At 37.3% G+C, this 22,569-nt stretch overlaps 1 protein-coding gene across 1 annotated transcript in view; it reads left to right on the top strand.

Annotated features, from left to right (window-relative positions):
- Positions 1-22,405, top strand: part of LOC130607032 (collagen alpha-1(XXVIII) chain-like) — a 33,072-nt gene extending 10,667 nt beyond the window's left edge. Inside the window, exons 13-36 of the mRNA XM_057423770.1 lie at positions 202-270; positions 1,924-1,992; positions 4,082-4,150; positions 4,581-4,649; positions 4,731-4,799; positions 5,933-6,001; positions 7,016-7,087; positions 7,710-7,778; positions 7,945-8,016; positions 8,928-8,996; positions 9,393-9,461; positions 11,450-11,518; positions 12,625-12,693; positions 13,367-13,435; positions 14,441-14,509; positions 15,167-15,235; positions 16,081-16,161; positions 17,021-17,056; positions 18,255-18,291; positions 18,425-18,982; positions 19,645-19,880; positions 20,458-20,548; positions 20,627-20,716; positions 22,119-22,405. Of these exons, the coding sequence (XP_057279753.1) occupies positions 202-270; positions 1,924-1,992; positions 4,082-4,150; positions 4,581-4,649; positions 4,731-4,799; positions 5,933-6,001; positions 7,016-7,087; positions 7,710-7,778; positions 7,945-8,016; positions 8,928-8,996; positions 9,393-9,461; positions 11,450-11,518; positions 12,625-12,693; positions 13,367-13,435; positions 14,441-14,509; positions 15,167-15,235; positions 16,081-16,161; positions 17,021-17,056; positions 18,255-18,291; positions 18,425-18,982; positions 19,645-19,880; positions 20,458-20,548; positions 20,627-20,716; positions 22,119-22,324 (2,445 nt within the window). The 3' untranslated portion in view covers positions 22,325-22,405. The remainder of the gene's footprint in view (positions 1-201; positions 271-1,923; positions 1,993-4,081; positions 4,151-4,580; positions 4,650-4,730; positions 4,800-5,932; positions 6,002-7,015; positions 7,088-7,709; positions 7,779-7,944; positions 8,017-8,927; positions 8,997-9,392; positions 9,462-11,449; positions 11,519-12,624; positions 12,694-13,366; positions 13,436-14,440; positions 14,510-15,166; positions 15,236-16,080; positions 16,162-17,020; positions 17,057-18,254; positions 18,292-18,424; positions 18,983-19,644; positions 19,881-20,457; positions 20,549-20,626; positions 20,717-22,118) is intronic.
- Positions 22,406-22,569: the final 164 nt, after the last annotated feature.

Below are 22,569 nucleotides of genomic sequence, written 5' to 3' on the forward strand. Positions count from 1 at the left end.
CTAATGCTGTAAAACTGCACCAGTTCAGTGTCTGTTGGGCCTTGTATGCTTTATGGCTGTGAGGACACTCAGATTTTCTCTGCCATTCCTGTATTCTCCTACATCAATTATTTCAAGCACAGAATGCCCGATGAGTTGTTATATGCTATGCACATAAAAATACCTAAATCAGTCATTTTCAAAACACATCTTTGTTGGAAGGGTGACACCGGTTTGACAGGAAGACCAGGCCCTGTTGGCCCACCCGGAGCTGGTGAGCCAGGACTTATGGTATGTCTATTTTTCATTTGGTGTGAGGGAAGCATGACAGAAAGGAAAAATTCTTAGTGCTTCTCTGTTAAAAAGGATATATGTGTGTTAAATAATACCATCTCTTCTTTCTTCCACTAGTTCTCGCTCCCATACGTTTTACATTGTCTGACTTTCATTTCCCTCAATAAACTGGGAACGTTTCCAGTTCCTTAACTTTTCTAATTATCTTAATCTCTGAAACAGCTAAGAAAAATACCACCTTATGCAAAACCACGTACATATTTAAACAAATCTGTTCCCAATAGATTCAAATCTGCATGTGGTAACTTCAAAGTTGACTGCTTTTCAGTATCATTAGAACATTCACATCAGCATGGTTTTGAGGGAGAGACTCCATTTCAACCACTGTAACATTAGAAACAGTCAAACCTAAACGTCCTTCTTGAAGATATTCAGATTGCATAGGTGGTCAAAGGTAACAATTTGACCAGTATTGCCTTCACAGAAATAACAGTGAGAGAAATTAAAATATATATATAAATATATATACTTTCAGACTCTATAGTAGTTTTGGCCCTGAAGTCTCTTCCTTCTTTTCCTTCCCTTCCTCCTCCTGGTGGCTGTAAGCTAAACCTCTTTGAGGTAATTCAGAAAACAATTACACCAATTTTAAGGTTGCTTTTTTTCCAAAGTGTCAGACAGCATCTTTTACTGAGCTGTTTACAATTCAGCTGACTCAAACTCATTTTTGGTTGAAAGACCTCTAGTGCAACCACAAGGGGGAAATTTTGTGCAGTTTTTTCATAAGGCAAGGAAAGGTAATAATGATTTCAAAAGAGGTGCTCCCAGGAAAAAGAGAAAGACAGTTTGGAAACTGAACTCATGCCTGATTGAAAATACACCTCTGGAGAGGACAGAGTTCTCGTTGAAGAGCCCACAGAACAGAGAATTACTAATAAGGCCAGTGGTGACAATCAAACCAGGCATAATTCTGAAGCTCTCTGCTAAAGACACAGAAGCATATTTATGCAGAGCCAAATCTACTGTCATTCTGTGGTGTGTGTGTGTAATCTCAAGGAATAAGCCAGAGGGAAAAATAAAGATGCGGGAACACACTGTGGAGCAGGCTCAATATGCACAGGTTTTGGACTTCCATTTAGTGAAAAGTTTTAGTTGCCTTATTTTCTCCTTGTGCTCCTATGAGGTCTGCTTTAAAAGAGAGAAAGTCATGTTACTATTCCCTTCACCAGTTATAGTCAGATTTCTCTACAGCTACCTCTTCTTCAGTACTGCTGTCTATGGTCTTTAATCTGGTTCTCCCTGTCTCTTATGGTTGTACTGGTAGTGTTAATAACAATTGGTAACAATTTGTGAACCAAACTAAAGTTTAGGGAGTGAAGATTTAGAAAGTATAAGCAATAGGAACTTCAGCTACGTAACCTGTGATTCATAAGTAACTAGAAAAGTAAAACTGTCTGCCTTGTTATTGCTGCAGGCCAGAATACTCATCATTTATTCGCTTTGAATATCGTATTACTGTATTATTTTTAACAAGTTATAACTACACTAACATTTAAATATGTACTTGAAACTGACAATGACATAGAACTTGCTGCTTTTGATTTGAGTGATTAGTACATGTTCTAAGCCATTTTAAACATACATTAACAGGGGCCTCAAGGACCACAAGGTGTTCAAGGTGAAAGAGGTTCACCAGGAGAAGGGCTTCCAGGAGCAAAGGTACAGCAGTTGAAGAGTTTTAAGACCAGAGCAGCACTATTAAATGAGTACATGCCAAAACAAGTCCAGAGAAAACACAGGAATCTGAGAAAGTAGCTTCTAACTTAATATTAAAATTTGGCATCAATTAACTCAATATATTTTCATAGAATTCAGTTGGTCCAAACGTGACTTCTAGACACAGCTAGCCATTGGTGCCTGTAAAGATGATATTTAATTCACCTGATGCTTGATTTGTGAGATCTAAGCCTGAAAAGAATTCCAGCTATAATTTTAAAACAGCCTCCAGCATCTGACTTCAAATAAAATATTGTACAAATGATTACTAGATGAAAAATTTAGGGGTTTATTGATGCTGTTTTCTAAATCCTTAGAGATCTTTGCTGTCACTGAAAACAGGCTTCTAAGCTTCTGAAATACCTCAGCCACGGATTTATGCATTTTGGCAGAAGTCTAAATTCAGTTTGTGGGAAAAGAAAGCTGCTGTTACTAATTTTCGGATCCAGGGAAAGTAGTGACAGTAGTAGTTGCACCTGCATGGATGGACACAGTGCTAATCCCTTTTGCTGACTGCTGAAAACCAAAACCAACTCCCAGGCTAAATTGTCACTTTGACCATTGGTTACAGTAACAAAGTGACACAGCTTGTATATGAGCTATGCATGCACCAAGGCAACTTTTGTCAGGAAAACAATAAAAAATTATTTTACAGATGCAGGCCCCAGATGTCCCTTTACTAAAAATCTTCATGGTTTTGCTTAGCACAATACTTTGGTCAGCTAGCAACACAGAATATTCAAACATCCAGTATGCATTTTATGATTATATGACTTGTCTAACTTCATTGTTGATGGTTTGTATTTGCTTAGCTGATCTCATGCATGAAAACAAACAAAAAATGATTTGAAGAAAAAGTATTTAGGGATCATTCCGTTGCCACTGAAATAACAATTTGTGTGGGAAGAAACACTACAGCTAATAAGCAGCAACACAATGCACAGTGGGAACAAGTACAGAAGACTGCATAATCTAGCCACAAGTATTGAGCAACTGAGATAGATAGGCAGAATAAAATAATCAAATTGGAAGTCTGCCAGCATTATTGGAACTCTTGATTCCATTAAGATGTACTACTTTTTACTGCCAAATCTAATCTGGCGTCAAGCATGTATCAACAGAGTCTATACGTATATCTGGTCTTATTTACAGTGGCCAAATATGTCAGCTGTCTGGTTTAAACACATTTTAAACAGGTGATTTATTAATCTAAAGTAAATTTTACAGTTGCTTTCTTCTGAACAATTTTACTACATGCTCAAAGTTCAGTAAAAAGGAAAATGAAGGCAGGTGTTCTAGGGCATCAGAAGTAAAGGATGTTATTTTGAACAGAAATCCACGTAATATATTGCAGTCAAAGTTAAAAGGTGGAATTAGTTACTAGAGAAAGAAGAGACCTGTCTGGGACATCACTTCATTGTCTTGGGTGATTCTGTGACAATTTACACAAGCTAACATCTGTCTTTACATGTTTTATTAGCAGAAGTACAAGAAAGCACAATATTTATGTCCTTATTAGTAGCCTGCATTTCCCCCAAGAGTACTGTTTTTGTAAATAAACATTTAGAAAGACAATGACATTTAGAAATAGACAACAATACAGTTTGGCCTGTTCTTTATCCTCACAAAATTCTTAGTGAGAACCAGATCCTCATTGCCACACTTTAGTGAGAATAACCCGTTAGACAAATAAGCAGAATTCAGATTTGTGTTAGTCTCATTACTCAGCCCTGCTTGCATTTAAATTAGTTGTGGCTTTGCCATTGATTTGAGGGAAAGCAGGACAGGACCTTAAGCAATTGAGGTGGGCAGAAAGATAAAAAAAAGCTTGTTCAGCTCTTTCATTAGCAGTTTCAAGCTCATTTGAAAAGATGACCTCTTTGGTATCCTGGAAAACAGATTCAGAAGCTATTTTCTGTTTCTTATTTCATTTTTCATAACAACAGAGCAGTGTCTCTAGTTACTTCAGAGAAAACAGATGTATATTTCTACAATAAACAACATATTATTTTTTCATTATTTTTTCATGCAGGGAGAACGTGGTTTTGACGGACCAAAAGGCCCTCGTGGACTTCCAGGCATCAGCATAAAAGGTGAAAAGGTGAGCAGTAAATACACCAGGAGGTTAACAAAGTGCCAGTAAATCTACATAATACACGGTTGATAATTTACAACAAAAGGTGTAATGAGGCAAGGTCCCTACAATAGGGCCTGGATAATAAGGTATTTTGTAGAGAGATTTATGCCCAATGAACTCTCACAACCTATTTTAACATCTCTTCATATTAAACAGGAAATGTTACAAAAAGCATCTGATTCTGTGGGAAAGTTAAGGTTTAGAAAGGGATAAAGAGACTAGCAGTTGTTTGCCCCTGAACCAGCAGGGAATAAATGCATATATGAAAGACAAAAGGTCAGATCCCCAACTTCACTGATTAAAGGGAAGTTAAATCAGCACATACTGACACAGGAGCTGTCCCAGATTGTTTCTGTATCTTTACATAACTAAGCAATTGTACTTTGTTTGCCAGGGTGAATTTGGTCCTCCAGGTTTACCTGGGCCAATTGGATTACCTGGAATTGGAATTCAAGGAGAGAAGGTGCAGTTTTCACTTACCCCTCACCTCACATTAAATATGTAATTACAGATAATATTTTTAATAATTAACTTATCTTTTCAGGGAGTTGAGGGCCCAAAAGGACCACCTGGCTCCAGAGGGCTACCAGGACAGGGACTACCTGGGCCAAAGGTTAGGGAGTTTTCTGAACTAAAAGATACTGTGTTGTTTTTATTATTGTATTTCCTGATTAAGAAATGCTCCACCTCTATCCTTATCCTTGTTAAAGTGCTGAATACCAATCTAAGTGTTGACATAGTTGCAGGAAATTATTTTCTTTATTAATATCATCAAACTGTAGAGCAGATCCTACTCCACTGAAAATTCTTGATAAACCAATGCTATAGCTATCTAGTTAGGTTTTGGCCTGGTTCACCACAGAACCTTTGAGGTACTACATACCAGATCATGAACTGCACTTTGTCCAATACATTTCCATAGAAAGGGTTGTCTGCCTTGAATTTGCAGTTTCATCATATCAGATGCAGATATATTGAGTCAATTCCAAGAAGTAGTTACACTTTACACGGAACACCACCAAAATTTCAATATCATCTTTCATCCTCACTGTACTGTTTCCATTCCATAAATGTAATATACATACCTTACAGACCTGCTGCCTACTTTGTTCCTTCTGCTGCCTGTTGTCACACTTGACTTTGTGTATTTACTGTATATAGCAGTTAAGAAAACTGACAGAATAATTTAGTCTTGACTGATTAGCAAAATACAGATCTGTTAATGAAAAATGTCACCCTTGAAGTATTTGGACTGAAGATGTAAAGTGATTTTCTGGAAGAGATGATGAAAGTTTTCAATGACTGAAGGCAATTAAAGCATAGTATATAGGAACTAGAGGTCTAAGCATCAAGGGTTCCTGCCAGGTAAAGTATTTTGCAACATCAGTGATCACCTTTTACATTTTGAGTGATTGTACTGGGATCTGCCTCACCACTGGTAAAAAGATAGAGAAGGCTGCATTGTCTGTGGATGTCAGATCTGCTCCTGAAATACCAGCTACTTTGGCAGGAAAAGACATATAATTAGAGATTTACAGCATTAATCATTACCACCAACAGCTTTATGGTGACAGCTCAAATCGTGCTACTGATTCCCAGTCTTTGTGCCCAACTGTTTAACACATCATACTAATGAAAAAAATCTTCAAGAATTTAAAGACTAATATTTCTTTAAATATAAGCACCCAAGAATATGCTTCTATATTTTTCCATTATAATGCTGTTAAAAACTAATTTCTGCTTCAGGGTGAACAAGGTTTGCCAGGAGAGACTGGAGTGCCAGGAGAAAGAGGTATTGGAGAACCTGGTTCTAAGGTACATTGTTAATAGAGGAATTATTTTTAGTTATTTATTTGAATTTGAAGTTTGTTTTTCCTGAGTATCCTTTCTGTAGACACATAAAAATAGGTTTAGAAATAAAAATCTAGCTTCTTAGTCTTCAAAATTTTTACCACAGACTTTCAAGAACCTCCAGAAATAGGAATATTTTAAATACCCCAGTTCTGTACAAAAATAGTGACTGAAAATTTCCACCTGCCTGGCCGGTGCTCAAGTCAGACTTGCATACAGCTCAGCTAAAACTCTGTCCAGAATGCCATCAAGGATATTGAACAGTTGCCAGAACTCACAGCATAAGCTCAGCTATAGCCAGAGCTGGTGAAAAAAAGCACTGAACAGTGGTTATCGTTCTGTTTCTTCCCTTTTCATACAGGATAGGATGTAAACAGTACTTTTGTGATAGTGGAAAGACACAGGGCTATCCTGGTTTTGCTTTTGTTCGTTAGGGATTTGGGACACAGGTTGGAAAAGGAAAGAAACTCTTCAATTTCTTTCTTTAATTTCACAAAATATGGTAATGCTGAGTGAACATATTTGACACCAAATGATGTTATTTTATCTGAAATCAGATCAAGCGCTTGAACCTTAGAGAAATAATCAGATAAAAATTCTACTGCCATTAATAGATTTGCACTGATACTCACCAGCAAAATGTCAATCATCATGTCACAGTCAGCTCTATCTGGTATTTACTTCAAATGCTGCCGCTTCATGAAATGATGGCATTATTTTTTAAGAATGATCTGGAGCATTATTAGCTAATAATATCAATTGCATGGATAAAATTTACAGTTCAAACAATCTGACAATAGGATTTTTCCAGACATGAGAGTTGTGTTGATTAAAAACCAGCAATATTTGGGTTCATATGCATAAATGTTTGCTACAAACACAGTTAAGTGAACTTTTAAAGACAGATTTCCTTAATTCAGAGAAAGAGTAGTACCAAGCCTGTGTTTAATAGAAGGACTTACTTTTTACTGATGTCAGGGTGAGCCAGGCCCTTCAGGACTGGCAGGTCTGCCTGGTCTTCCAGGAGAAGATGGAGCCCCAGGACAAAAGGTTGGTTCATCTCTTTCTGCACCCTACCTGTTTCCCTGCAAGCATTTCTACTGTTCTCCCTGTGCGGATACCCAAACCTAGAAGAGAGTATTCTTGGACAAGAGGAAAAGTAGCACATTTCCTGGGGGGGGGGGGGGGGGGAGGTTGGGTTTGAAGAGGGGGAGAAATTCTTTCAAACATACTTTTTTAGGTAAAAGTTTTTCTTTCTTTTTTTTTGGGGGGGGGGGGGTGAGGGGGGAAAGAGGAGGGGCATGTGTTTTACCTTGCTTACAGTTCTGGGGTCTTTTTAATCCACAAAGTGCCCTGCAACTCAGAAGGGAAACCACTAGAATGGCTAGAGGCATCCTTTCATAGCCTTCCAATCAGGGTATTTTCCTAAATTCAGAAACACCACACATTTAAAGATTACATACATGCCACTTCATGCATTCCACACAGAGTTTTACAATGGTTGCTTCTCAATATGGAAAGAAAATCCTGGGCCCACTGACCTCAGTGGGAGTTTTGCCACTGACTCTGAAAGATCTATGATTTTAATGAGCTTATTCAAATGAATACAGAGTTGATCTTGCACCATGTCTATACAGCATTCTGAAATGCTGCTTTGATTTTTCTGTTCAAGGGTGAACCAGGTTTACCTGGTCTTAGAGGTCCTGAAGGTCCTGCAGGGATTGGAATTCAGGGGGAAAAGGTAAGACTTTCTTACTAACAACCCTAACTATTCTATGATTCTATGATTTTATGTGCACCAGCTAGAAGACAGAATTTCACTGTCTTTCACTGATATTTACAACTAATTTCAGTTAACATGTTCTTAATATTATTTGGTATGTGATATGTCTTCTCTATTTTTGTAGGGAGATCAAGGTCAGAGAGGAATACGTGGATTAACAGGACCAACAGGAGTACCTGGACCTGCTGGAGCTAAAGTAGGTTTATTACCACATTATGTGCGTGTAATATAGGCACCTAAAGCTGTGCTTTGTTCTAGGTCTTGGAAAAAACTGTCCTGGAATTAAATTGCTTCTTAAAAGATAATTAAAATAAAATTCAGCGATGGCTTCTCTTAGCAAGGTGCACTGTGATCCCTAAAAACATCTAGAAGGATTTTTAAATAAATTTTGCATTTAACATATTGCTTCCCTGTCAGCTTGAAAAAAGTTAAGGGACACTAATACTGGTATTTTTATGATGAGATATTTAGGAAGATAAATGATATATGGCATAAACATATGTGACGGCACTTTATTTTCCCTTACACTCAATAATGGCTGATACACTTTTACGGATTTGGAGCTGCTATTCACTCAGTACTCACTGAAAGTGAGAGAAGGGCTACTCCAAGTTTGTCTTCCGCTTTCACATGAAGCCTTTTGCTATCTATATACACAAGAGCGTGTATTTCCACACACTCTTTAAGATAGGAATTTTACCCCTATCTTCCAGAAGAGGAAAAATAGGGGTGAAAAAGAACTGAAAGAACTATTTATAAAAATCTACTCTAACAGAAAAATACATGTTTTCAGTAGACCTGCACAGCTGGGCAGGAAGTCTGCAGTGCTGGATGAGCTGGACCAAGTCTCGAATACATTAGAAAGGGATTTCTAATAACATACATTTGTTCAGTGACCGAGAAGAACCTCATTTCCATTAAGAAATCAGAATCAACCTTTTTATCAGTTCTTCAAGTAGTTAGATATTACTCCACATAGAATAGAATATTAGAAATTCTAACAGAATTTTAATGCAATGTTACAAATTATTACATAAATGCTTTCTCTACAAGTGGCTTATGCTCATTTTCAGAAAAATCCATTGGTTTTGCTCTCCTTCACTACAGGGAGAACCTGGTGCACCAGGACGTCTTGGAATGCCAGGCCCTCCTGGAAGAGCTGTGTCTGGACCAAAGGTAACACCCACACTCCAGCTCCTAATGCTTATAAACACGAGGTGAAAACTGTGAAGTAGGCCATGCTATTATTTGTGCAAATAACTTCAGCCTTATAAGCTCAACTAAAAATGAACAGTTATGAACTGTATCCACTCTAGTTACCACCATACCCTGGTATTAACTGTATGCCAGCCTGAGATGGCCTGCCTATGTTAATTTCTTATTTTAGACAACCTTGGGTATCAAAATACTTTTCTTTCTTCTGCTTTTGGTGGTTTATGCTTGCAATGGCAATAAATAAAATTAGCTATTAATTTTATATATATAAATGTGTATAACAGAAATCCAAACCCACAGTCTGTGGCTGGTGTTTATTAAGATACATAACTAGAATATCTATTTTCTTCGTTGCAGGGTGACATTGGGTTACCTGGTCTTGCTGGACCAATTGGAGAACCAGGTTTTGGGCTTCCTGGGGCAAAGGTAGCTCCTAAATTGGTAAACTAATTTCTGGCAGAACTGTGAAATAAGGCAGGAGTTCAATAAGCAACAGCAAATAGCCTAGCATGGCCAAGTGTTTGTTCATTACAGTTCTTAATGTGTTTGTTGGACAATGATGGCAAAGTATAACAATTTGCAGAGCCAGAAAACCATGGATAGTCAACCTTCCAGAATCCTAGAGCCATAAGCTTTTGTGGCAGAGAACTAGGAGAAAAATTACTGGGTTTAATTAATGAGGAGTGAATACAAAGTGAACACATGATTTATGTGTTTACAACAGTCTACCTGTAAAGCATAGCTGTTTTTTCTCAGGCAGGCTCCTTTGCTTCATTCCTAATTTTGACACAGGGAAATCCACAGACTCAAAAAAGATGTGAGTACATAGGCCAAACTGGCAATATGAGAAGAAATGCCTTAGATAATGGAAGAAGTATGTTAACAAGTATCTAATCTCTAAGGACTTCTCTCTAGCACTTCTCTAGTACTGCCTCAGGGTTGCCTAGATTCAACTTTTGTAAGCTGCTCTTCATTCCAGGTGGATTTTGTTTGAACAGCAAGAAAGCTGGGACATACAAACCTTTGCTTCTCAAAATAAACCACATCCCTGCGACTTTTTTTTTTTTAACCTAGTGAATGTTTTAGTGCTTTTGAGTAGAGCCCTTATCCCTTGCTCTTTGACTGAACTGAACACAGTAATAGAAGCATGAGAAACATGGAACAACCTTTAGCCTTTTTTGACCAGTTAATGGTTTTCAAGATCCTTTTTATTTTTTTTTTCATCGGGGGAGATAATGATGGTGATGGAATCATGTACTTTTCTGGTGCAGTTCATTTAATTCAGAGCACTTCATGTTGTCCTGTTTCTGGGTATCCCACAGGCATCCATCAACAGGAAGCAGGTCCTTTGCCAAGAGTTGCAAGTCTCTCTCCCTCAGCCTTAAGCCCCCAGAGGTCTTTCAGTTGGGCAGCACTGCATGATTCTGTGACTATGCTCTTCACTTTTTGCTGTCTTTGTCAGTATCAGTGGTTTTGCTGTTGCTTCACTCACAGACACATATCTGCACTAAGCTGTACAAAGCAAAACCTCTTACAGTCTCACTTTTTAAATTATTTTTCATGGGCCTTTGCTTGCTACTGTTATTCATACCCATATTTTGGTAGCTACAGGGACAAACACAATCATGATCATCCATCCAGTTGTAACTCTGAGCAAATCACTGCACCAGCCAGTATGGCTGAGAGGATTAAAGTCCTCTTAGTTTCCCTGGTAAATTTCTTCTTGAGATACTCCAGCTATCTGGATCCACGAAAGGAGCTTAATTGTACATCTCCAATAGGAAGCTCCTGTTATACTCAATAGCTTTAATGAGGTTCTGCAGCATTATAGGAAGATACAGATCTGAAGGAACAAAACCAGACATGAATCTTGTGACAGAAAACAACAGTTTTAAAACTGGTCACACAAACCATTGTTGTCCTCTGCCCTACATCCTTTATCTCACCACACAAACACACAGCATGTGCAGAGCTGTGGGGGTTTCCCAATACTCTGCAGCAGTTTATCTATCTGCAGTTATAAGAATTACATAAAGCAGCTACTGAGTAATTCAGTTCCCATGCTAGACTTTTGGCTGTCTGTCAACTTGGGCTTGTTCTCCCAAAGCTGGAATAATAATAAGCATGATAAAATTATGGGAAATGCAACTGAAGTCATTCAAGACAGAGCTCTTGAAAACAATTCAAATTAGTGGCTTAGCAATGAAAGGTCCTGTAAATCCTCAGGCTATTAAATATCCCAGTTTTAGTCCAAGATTAATAACCTACACTAATCATTCAGATAGTAAAATACATTACCAGATAGATAAAATCAAAGTACAGTATATTTGCCAAAGAAGTTTCACTTTTGTGGAAAATTTCCTGCTAGCAATGGTTTTGGCATTCACCCCATCTGTTTTTCCTGCCTTCACCAGGGTGACCGAGGTCTTCCAGGACCACCCGGGCCCTTTGGGCCAAAAGGAGATGGTTATCCTGGCCCACCTGTAAGTTTATAGACTTTTTTATTAATGTGCATTGGGAACAAAGAGGTGCTACACCAAAGTGCTTGCATACATGGCTGACATGCTAGGAAGATTTGCTGCTCTAGAAGTCTAAGAAAGCTCCTTAACTTTGGAAATGCATTTCAGCATAGAAGGAAAAAGAAATCTCCCAATGAAATAGTCCAAGATCTTCCATGTCCTCCACTTCTCCTGATTACACAATGTAATATATTCCAAGTGGGGAATATTTTTTGCTATAGTATCACTGATGTTTCAATCGGTTCTCTCAATGTCTTGATGTGGGATACTGTCTTCTGCCCAACCAAACAAAATTTATTCCCAAATAGGAGAATATAGTACAGCTAAGCAGCTATGTCCACATACATTCCAGAACCACTAAAAAAGTGTTACTGTCAAAAGAGCCAGAAGAGCAAACCATCCTCAGTTCTGTTCATCAGGTTGTTGGAAGTGTGGCAAAGAATTGATCTGCTTTACAGCCGTTTACAGAGGTCTTTACTGGTAAATGTGATGAATCCCTGCAAAAAGGATACAAAAAGAAAAGGTTTCTTCCTCTCACTTCCTTGCACATGTATGCAGCACTGGCCTCATGTATCTATTCTGCTCGACAGTGTGCTCCACCAGCCCTGTACAGTAATGAACTGTATGCCTGTGCAGTAAGGAAGTCCCTGGAAGATCGCTGGCGAGAATCAGGGAGTTTGGTGACACACTACCATTTAGCTATGCTAAAGACAATGGTAAAAAGGCATGCAATTGCCACACTGAGGAATAAAAAACAATTGGAATTCAGTTTATAATACTTCCTAAGATTTTTGTGCAATCCAATGAAGAATTGCTTCTGTACCTGCTTCTCCAGATCAGACTCCTCTGTCTCCAAACACATTCAAGTCTTCTGCGTGACAGGCAGCACACACGCAAATGCCACTGGCACCACGTCTGGCTTATTAGAGTGGAATTTAGCCAATTGTAGACCACGGTGATACCACTAAAAGACTATATATTCAAGATACTACCATATTAATGTTAACAAAAGCATGTAGTCAATATAGCCATAAATTAAATTTATATTCTGTATGTGCATATAATTTCAGGGCTTGCCAGGCCTTCCTGGGATTCCTGGTGAACAAGGCCCAGATGGAGTTGGACTACCAGGACCTAAGGTACAGACTTCAACTGCTAGAAAAGTAAATGCATGTGTGCACTCCACTTAATGCAGATGTAATTTCTACCCATAGGTCACAGTCAGAATACCTTTTTAATCCAGCTTTAATTTACCTGTCAGTATGTAAAAGGTAGATCACACAGATCTTCAAGTTCCATTTCAGAACTCATCCTGATGCTGACTTCAGGATTATTGGATATATAAAGGCAATTAAAGGATTGACTACAGCTATTTAAATATACTTAATGTCTCTTAAAATTATTTAGATCTTTTTTTCCACTCACGTCAAACTCCTGTCTGAAGGCACTGATAGGAAAAAGCTAGAACAGTGCCAATGTGAACACATTGATTCAAATGACAGGCAGGAAGCAAAAACTTTTTCATTTTTGGTTTCAGGAACATGGAGCTCATTTTATAATATGGGAATTGTAATTCCCATGTAACTATTGCATAATTGACTGTACATGTCTTGAAGGTGTTTTGACCGCTGTTTATCCCAAATAACTTTCTTGTCCTGACTGCAGTATTCATGGGTTAGCATTGTTTAGACTTGCACTGTGCTGTTCAATAATTCTCCTTGCTTTGCCTCATTTAAGTAGACAGATGCTGGTATCTATAGATAAATTAAACTTTGGTATTCACTACTTATTTTTTAAAGTATCGACTTTCAGGGTGATCCCGGTAGTAGAGGACCAGTTGGTCTCCCAGGTCCCCCAGGAGAAGGCCTGCCAGGGTCAAAAGTAAGCCATTTAAACAATTATGTCTCCTATCTTCTAGAATTAATTCCTTTTTTTTACTATAAAAAGTAAACCAATAATGATCTAATAACCAATATGATGATTAATCCCTGGAAAAAAGGACGACGACATAGGCCAGGAAATAACTGTAATTATAAAAAGTAATTTTCACTATGAAACCTCCCAGATTGGAAACCCTTATACTCCTACAGCTCAGCTTTAGAAGTCTATTAATATAATGAACTGGTTTAAAATGTAAACATAAATAAACTGAACAAGGTGAAATGCAAAGATTTTTCACCATAATAATGTATTGCCTGCATAATGTGTCTTATTGGTCCCAGAGATTCAGTTCATATTTGCATGAAGGCTAGGTCCAGAAGTAACCAGTGGTTAAGCACTTCCTCGGCCAGTGTTAGTCCCAAGGACTGGCATGTGCACAGGATCCTTACAAATGAAGAAACAGAGAATTTCATGCAGGGATACTGGAATAGGTATAAAATTAATATTGTGCTATGTGGGTTTTAATTGCTTCCTATGAATAACATGGAACTGAAATATTTTCTCTAAAGTTCTTTTAAAACCTAGCTTATCAACTAGCAACAAGTTTATTTGTAATGCCACATTAATATGTATCTCTGTAGGGCTTAGTGTGTAAGCTTAAATGAGATGAAAGATAACACAATAAGAATCCTCTCTTAAATCTTAATTCAGTCCCAAATGTCCCACCAATACAATCCATCCTTCAGTGCAACATATATCTCTATCAGCAAGGCTATTCATACTCAATGAGCATTAAGCCCTGAGTGACTGAAGTATAAACTGTATTTTAATAATCTGATAAAGGGTAAAAAGGGACTTTGTCAGCTACAGCAATCTTATCCTCACTGCTTACAAGAGGGCATCAATTTGGTAGAGGACGGACAGGAAATTACATGCTGGTGTAACAATTTATTGTGGATTTTTATTATAAATATTGTATTTAACATATGCAGGGTTTCTCTCTAGGGAGCCATCGGACGCCCAGGGCCACCGGGTGCTCTGGGACCTCCTGGTGAAGGTATTCAAGGAATTAAGGTAAAAGGACTCTATCTTCAATATTTAAGCTGTGTTGAGTGGTCAGTCTGAGCAGCAAAGTGTTAAGGAGATTTCACATTTTTTCTTTTATGAGGAGAGCCTCAGGCTAGAAAATGAGAAGGAAACATGAGCACCTAGAAAGTATGTTCTGTCACTACTGCTGTAAACAAGAAGCCCAAGTACATGCATATTGAGGAATGAGGAAGCAGGGTCGTCTTTTATCAGTGGAATATAGCCTTATAAAATTAAAAATGCCATTTCCTCTTCCCCATGTCTCATGCCCACAGAGGCAATGTGAAGTAGTTCTATAAACTACCACCTATGGTAGAGAAAGAGTCTCTATCCTGAATCTATGTGCAATATCAATTTTTCCCAGATGACACAAACTCAAGACAGAAATAAGAAAGGAGGAATGATAACAAATAAAATAGGATAGAAAGGGGGAACAGGAGAATTAAAACTAGTAATGGTAATGGAGTTTTTCAATATAGATCCTTATGACACATTTGAGAAATGTAAGTTAATAAGCTGTTGCCCCAAGTGTATCAAGACACTTGTTAAAATGCAGTTTGAAATACCTTTTCTTTGAAATTTAAAATCAATGCATGATGAATGATTAACACAAAGGATTAATATCACTACCCGGATTATCATCAGGGGGAACAAGGAATTCAAGGAATGCCAGGACCAAGAGGCCCCCCTGGAGAAGGGCTTTTGGGACAGAAGGTATGATACCTAAATCAGAGATGAAGTCCTAGACTAAAGCCAACATACTAAAAATGTTCACTGCGGTCAGCTCTCATTGAGGGTATGTGAGTTCTGTGAGAAAGGAATGGGGATTTGGGAAAACCCCAGTAATTCACGTGATTCACATTTTAATATTTTATACCAGCATCTCTTTCAGTGTTGCTTATTTTAATATTATATGAGGCTTACCTTCTACTGCAACTTGACGAAATACTGATATTAGATCTAAAATCGGTGTCTTTCTTTTAGCCACCCACTTTGGAAAATCTGGGGACTACATCAATGTTAAGAAAATGAGAAATATGGTTGGAATCAGCTTTTGGATGTGATCATACCAGCTCAGAAAGGCTGTATGAAGTCCCATAACCTACTGAAAATCAAACCAGGAGGCACTAATTCATCTGTTTGTTATTCCAAACACCTTTTCTGGGCCAAAAGGTTTCTCAGAGTGACCTTCCCATTATTCATTCCAATTACATGCTTGTCTTTCTTCTCAATTTCCTTACTGTTATCTTGTTTTTCTCAGACACAGATAATAGCCATCATGCAGTATCCCATGAAACAGCTCTGTCTGCATGTACTTGTTTGAGATGGTTTAATGTTCAAACTGTGTCTGCTATTTTTCCCGTTAAAATGCTTAGCCAATACTACAAGTTATTCACAAAATTCACAAATACCAATTGATTTAAAGAATGTCCAAAAAAGATTTCTAACTCATGTCAGAAGCTAAAGGTGAATTCAACAAGGGCAGCTAGAGAGAAATGTGCAAAGTGTAGTAAAAACTGACATACACTTTCTGTCTGCTTACCAACATGGTTTTAAAGGGAGATCGAGGAGCTACAGGTGAAAAGGGGAAAAAAGGAGAAAAAGGTGATGTGGGTGACCCTGGATTATCTGGAGAACCTGTGAGTAACGCAAGTTTATCATGTCTGTTTTCTTAAACTGCTTAAAAGTGAAACACTGGTTTGTGTGCTTGCTATGTAACTACATACGATCTGAAATACTTCATAAACTGAAAGCATGAAAACTGTTTAAAGCATAGAAAAGACATTTCCATGCTGAATACCACATTTCCCAGATAAATATCCCATTTCCCACATCTTGAGAAAGACGTGGTCTCTTTCTTAAGGCAGTGAAAGACAACTGCCATGTTTTAAGACAAAACTATGCAATTCTATTCCATGCCTATCAAGTAACTGTAGCTTGGACCCTCCCTCAAAGCTGATGAACAGATGAAGGGAAGCAAAACAGTAACTTCTGCTGAAGGGCAGGTCCCCAAAAGCTGGAAAGCAAAATGAAGTGCCCGTCTGTTATGATATTTGCATATTATTAAGCAGGGATACATAAACACCATTGCCATTCTTGCCCTGACACTGGCTCTATTAGACTCATATATGATGAAGCAGAAATCTGATCATTCATACCTGGTTTCAGGCAAGTATACAGTAATACCTCCTTTCTTGAGAAAGGAAACAAACACAACATGGCAGACATGAAAGCTTTGCACAGATTATCCGTTTCTAATGTGAACTGACAAACAATGATCCAGTGGGAGATTGAGGTCATCCAATTCCCATGAAAACCTCACCACCTTAGGAGATTGTAGATATTGCACGCACAAGGTAATACCACAAGAACATGATTCTTCTAGCCAAAGTTCTTATTGGCCAAGTATTATTCTAATAATGGTATTGATGAAGTCATATTCTGAATTACAGTGCTACTAACTAATTGCAGCAGCTTAATTAACAATCACTGTTGCAGGGCAAAACTGGACCAAAGGGAGAGCAAGGCCTAACAGTAAGCAAATTCCATTTTTTAAATCCTATTACAGCAAGATATAAACAATAGACAATACTTTCAGATTAAATGTATCCTATGTTAATTATTTTAGAAAGAGCTTTCTGACTTGACGTTTTCTCAGTAATAATATAGAAATAAACCATGCAAATATTTCTGACTTGACGTTTTCTCAGTAATAATATAGAAATAAACCATGCAAATATTTCTGACTTCTTTTCTCATCTACTTTATGCAATTTAAAATTCCTGATGATGTTAGGTGTTTTTCTGTTATGTGTTCTTTTACAGTTAGTGATAGATGACCCAGGTGTGCACCTGCTGCAAGAAAGATTTTTTTTTTTAAGTATTTGAGAGTCTAAAGAGCAAAGATCTTCAAACCTGTCATGGTCTATCACGCTAAAAACTTAGTTACATTTCTGCTAAGCCTGAACTGCATCAGACCCAAATTCAGTGAAGCATGTCAGTGAGTATAAAAATACTACTGAAGTTTATGATGGAAGCTGAGCAGCAGTAGCAAAAGGTTGTATTTGAAATACTGACTCAATGCCAAATGAGTCCCGTCATGCATTTAAAAAAAATATAACAAATGATTGCTCTAATAATGAGAAACACTTCGTTTGCATATCACAGAAGCTATCACTTCTCTGAACAGACAGCTCTGGTGGCAGCAGCTTTTTTTTTTTGTGCTGCTGAAAGCTGGGTAATACAGTGGGCCGGATACATCAGGGTTCACAAATCCCACTTCCATTCTATGTTGCACTCTCTTTCATATGCCAGCTCACTACAAGCAATATGCTTCCTGAAACTGGGTCTATTACTCCACTCCCAATACATTTAAAGGCATATCTATATTATTCAGATGCTAAAATATGAATGGGTACTGACTTTAAGTTTTAACAAGAACAAAATCATCACAAAACATTGTTTAAAGTAACGGTAGTTAATTATTTTAGGTAGAGGTATTACTGAGATGTCAAATTAATGATTCTTATATGCCATATAAAATAGTTCATTGTAAATTGTGGGACTCATGCCAAGCTTGGAAGGTCAGGTTTGAAAGTTAAACAGTAAGATTTTTTTTTTAAAGTCCCTGTAGAATGCGGGTATTTATTATAAACAAAATCTTTGGTAGTGTCAATATTGCAGCTATTTTGAAAGATGTAAATTGTAAAATACCTTATATTTTTCATATCCAGAGAGAAGATATAATTAAATTAATTAAAGAGATATGTGGTAAGTACTCAGGAAATTCTTAATTGCAGATTCTATTTTTTTTTTTTCTCTGTTACATTTACATTCTTCTCCTTTCCAAAAGGATCCCAAGTCCAGTCATCATGATCTGTTTTGTTTTATTTTTCCTTTGCAGGTTGTGGTATTAAATGCAAGGAAATTCCTATGGAGCTTGTACTTGTGATTGACAGCTCTGAGAGTGTGGGACCAGAAAATTTTGAGATTATCAAAGACTTCGTAACTGCTTTAGTAGACAGAGTAACAGTAGGCAGAAATGCTACCAGAATTGGCCTGGTGTTATACAGTTTAGAAGTTCGGCTAGAATTTGGTCTCAACAAGTATACAACTCAACAGGATGTTAAGCAAGCAATTAGAAAAATGCAGTACATGGGAGAAGGCACTTACACAGGAACTGCTATCCGTAAAGCAACCCAGGAAGGATTTTTTGGTGCTCGAACAGGAGTGCGAAAAGTAGCGATTGTGCTAACAGATGGCCAAGCAGACAAAAGAGAAGCTGTAAAACTAGATATTGTTGTTCGAGAGGCTCACGCAGCAAACATCGAAATGTACGCAATAGGGATTGTAAATACTTCAGATCCAACACAGGCTGAGTTTGTGCGTGAACTAAATCTGATTGCTTCGGATCCAGACAGAGAACACATGTATCTCATTGATGACTTCAATACCCTTCCAGGTGTGTTCACTGCAGTTTTATTCTGCTTTGTATCTGATGCTTCTCAGAACAGGGTAAGGGGAATCATTATCTTTGTGGACATGTTATGTTTTGATAATGATCAGGATTAGTTACAAGGTGCAAAGTAATAGGAACCTAGAGATACAGATTCTCTCCTTTTGAGGAGTTACACTAAAGGGCAATGATACATCACACCAATAGGAGGATGTCATCTACAGTGTAAGAAAACATCTGCATAAACTAACTTTCTAAAGCAGAATAAGTGCACTATAAATCTTCTGGACTGGAAACCAGAATAAAACCCACTGGAGTAAATTCTACTTAATCACTTCTATTGGGAAATAACCTATTTTCATTGGGTTATTCACATGAATAAGGCAAGCAGTTATTTTCCCACTACCAACTAGTAGTTGTTACTAAGCTCAGATAAATCTCTTTAAGTAAGTTCATTGTATTTTGTACCATATAGAGGACTTACAGGCTGGTCAATTTGTGAAATATAAAAGCCACAGTCCAGAGAACATGGAATAATCTTAGATGCATATAAATAATCCAAAGAAATACTGGATTACATGTGTATTATTTATGCATATAAATAATTCACAAAGTACATTGCATTTCTCAGTATGATGAGGTTTTTACCTTTTTTTTTTTTTTAACAGCTCTGGAATCCAAATTAGTCAACCAGTTTTGTGAAGATGAACATGGTACCTTAATATACAACCGTAATGGAAATGGTGCAAGCCTAAGTGGACAGTCTTTCCATTCAGTATCTTCTTTACAGTACATACTTCAGAACAACAATGTTAATAGACAGTCTCTTTCAGTACAGACACCTGGAGTATCTACAGTAGAAAGTCCTCTGAGTCCTGCTGATCTTCCTCAACCGTTAGCTCCGGTATGAAAACTCAGCTTTAATGAGCAAAAGTTTTATTGATGTTTGTAGATATCCTTCTCTGTTGCCTGATGTAACTTTCCTTCTACTTTTCTACAAGACAGGTATTATAATAGCTTCCTTAACTTGGTATGCTTGGAACTGGTTGTCCCATGTAAGAGTTCTGATGTTGCATACAGGCAGTTGTCTAATGGCTATAATTTATTCCTGATACTGTTACAAGGATTATTACTCCTGTGTTTAATGCAGTAATATTTGTGGCACAGTGTGAAACATAACATTATTAAAATGTAATTACACTGTAATAACTAAGTCTAAGAATAGTAATTAAACTCAACTGCAGTCTATATTTTTAAGTTTATAAATAAAATTCTGTAAAGGTCAATTAAAAATCATATATCCCAGGTTTAGGATTGACAATTCTCCTGGTAAACCAGCCAGGTGAGGTTAAAATCCTGATTCTTAACACTGAAATCAGGGAAGGAAAAACATAAGAAAACCTTTAAATGATGAAGGGCTTGTTTATTTTGAGACATTTCACAATATCTGAAAAGCAAAGAAAATTAAATGCTTATTTCAGACCAAAGTACCTCCTGTAGTAGTGTATGAAGCCTACGAAGAGGAACAAGAGGAGGAGGAACAATCATCCTTGCTGACAGTGGACACTGGAGGTACTTTTATCATCATTCATTTCTTCATTTTTGGCTGGTCAAAAATCAGTGTCTCATTCTGTTTCTTTTTGCCTGCAGCTGCAGTACCATTATTGCCATCTAAACCATCATCATCAGACAAAGTGATGACATCATCCCTTTCAACCGCAGCGCTCATACCAAGAACAGGTTATAGATCATAACTAGTTTTTCATTTTATTGCCTTTTCTCCTGATACTAACTTTTTTTCTAAAGCTTTAAATCAGAGTAATTTTGTTCCACACTCTTAAAACTTCATGAGGCCAATCTGTGGAAGAGAATCCGTATCAGGATTTTATACAGATCTAGTTGCAGTTTTTGTCTTCCGAAATTCCAGATCCCACTGCTCCACTTAGAGTAAAAGCAAGGTCAACCTGAGACAGAACTCATAGATGACATTAAAAAAAAAAAAGACCACAGTGCTAACTAACTGAGGTGGGCCAGTGAGCAGGTAATTTGTCAGCCAAGAAGAGGCAGTCTATGGAGACGGGAAGCTTCATTAAAGACAGAGAAGATAATAATTTCAGAGTTGAACAGGAAGAATAGTTTTCTCATTCACAGGAGAAGAAGGAAAAATGGCGTTTAGTCATTTGAAGGAAATTATAGTAATTAGCTCACTGCTCAAAGGATTATTTTCATATGAAATGTCTAAATGTGTTCATCATTTGGGGGATTCATACCAGTTCCAGTAATAGTCCATTATGATGGGAGCAACAGAAGAGAGCAGTAGAAACATATTCCCATTTCTTAGGAACATGGGCATGACTATTATTCTGTCTCTGGCAATAACTTTTATTTTTAAAAAGTGGTGTCAAGATACTAGATTCCAATGCAAAATTGATGTCACAATATTAAATTTGAAGGAAAAGTGTTTTCCGTCTCGTGGAATTATTAAAGTGAGTGAAACTAGATTAGGATCACAGTCCTCTAACGCCTACCTGTAGGAATCATTAGACCAAGAAACTTTACATTCAAACTTAACTAAGTATCTACATAATTACTACCATTGTATAAGTAGCACAACCATCAACAACTAGCACAAAATGAAGAATAAACTTTTATATTCTTCTCACTATACTAATGCCTCTTCCTCCACACCACAAAGAGAACTAATGTACTGAAGCAATGTACTGCAGAAGGATGATGGTCATAGTTGTGGTTTGAAAATAGCAGATGCAACAAGCTTACAGCTCTTCAGCTTACATTTCTGGGTTGCTCACAAGACTGGTTGCTTATAATTAGATTTTAAAAATCAGATTTCAAAACTGTAAGATTCATATTGTTTGCTCTTCTTGTATGTGGAGCTATAATACTATTATTTTTGGAGTTACTAGAACCATGCCAGTAAAGAAATGGTTTATTTGACCTACTAAGATGCACTTTTAACTTGCCTCCAATGATAACATCTTTAGAAGCAAAAGTGAATCTCAAACTGCTATATACATTAGCAGAAAAAATAAAATCAAATCAGAGTTTGAAAGTTAAAATCTATGTAATACAATTTGACTCTTACAAACTGATTTTTTTCTATTCCTTTTTTCCTTTATTTCAGACATGGACCTCAGGTGCAAGTTAAGGCTGGATCAAGGGCCATGCCGTGTTTATATCATAAAATGGTACTATGATAAACAAGCCAATGCTTGTGCTCAGTTTTGGTACGGTGGCTGTGGTGGAAATGGAAACCGCTTTGGGAGTGAAGAAGAATGTAGAGAGGCTTGTGTATTTTTTGCTGGAGGTAGGAATTTACCTCTACATTAACAAAGCGCAAGTTAAAGATATTGATTGTTTGGGTTTGTTATCAAGTATCCAGCATGGTATGTAAAAACAAACACACTGATTTAAAGAATATTAACATTCTGAATTCATATGCTCATTGATTAAAAAAAAAGTATACCTGTGCGAGATCACTTAAACTCCTTTTGCATATCATATGATGTAGTCTTTATGGAACAAACAGCAATTTTTCATCAGTATCAGGAGTACAAAATTTCCTTTTTACTTAG

This window comes from Pezoporus wallicus, unplaced genomic scaffold, assembly GCF_028554395.1.
Source record: "Pezoporus wallicus isolate ANWC-B61680 ecotype Strahan unplaced genomic scaffold, APGP_CSIRO_Pwel_v1 contig_1181, whole genome shotgun sequence".
NCBI lineage: Eukaryota > Metazoa > Chordata > Aves > Psittaciformes > Psittacidae > Pezoporus > Pezoporus wallicus.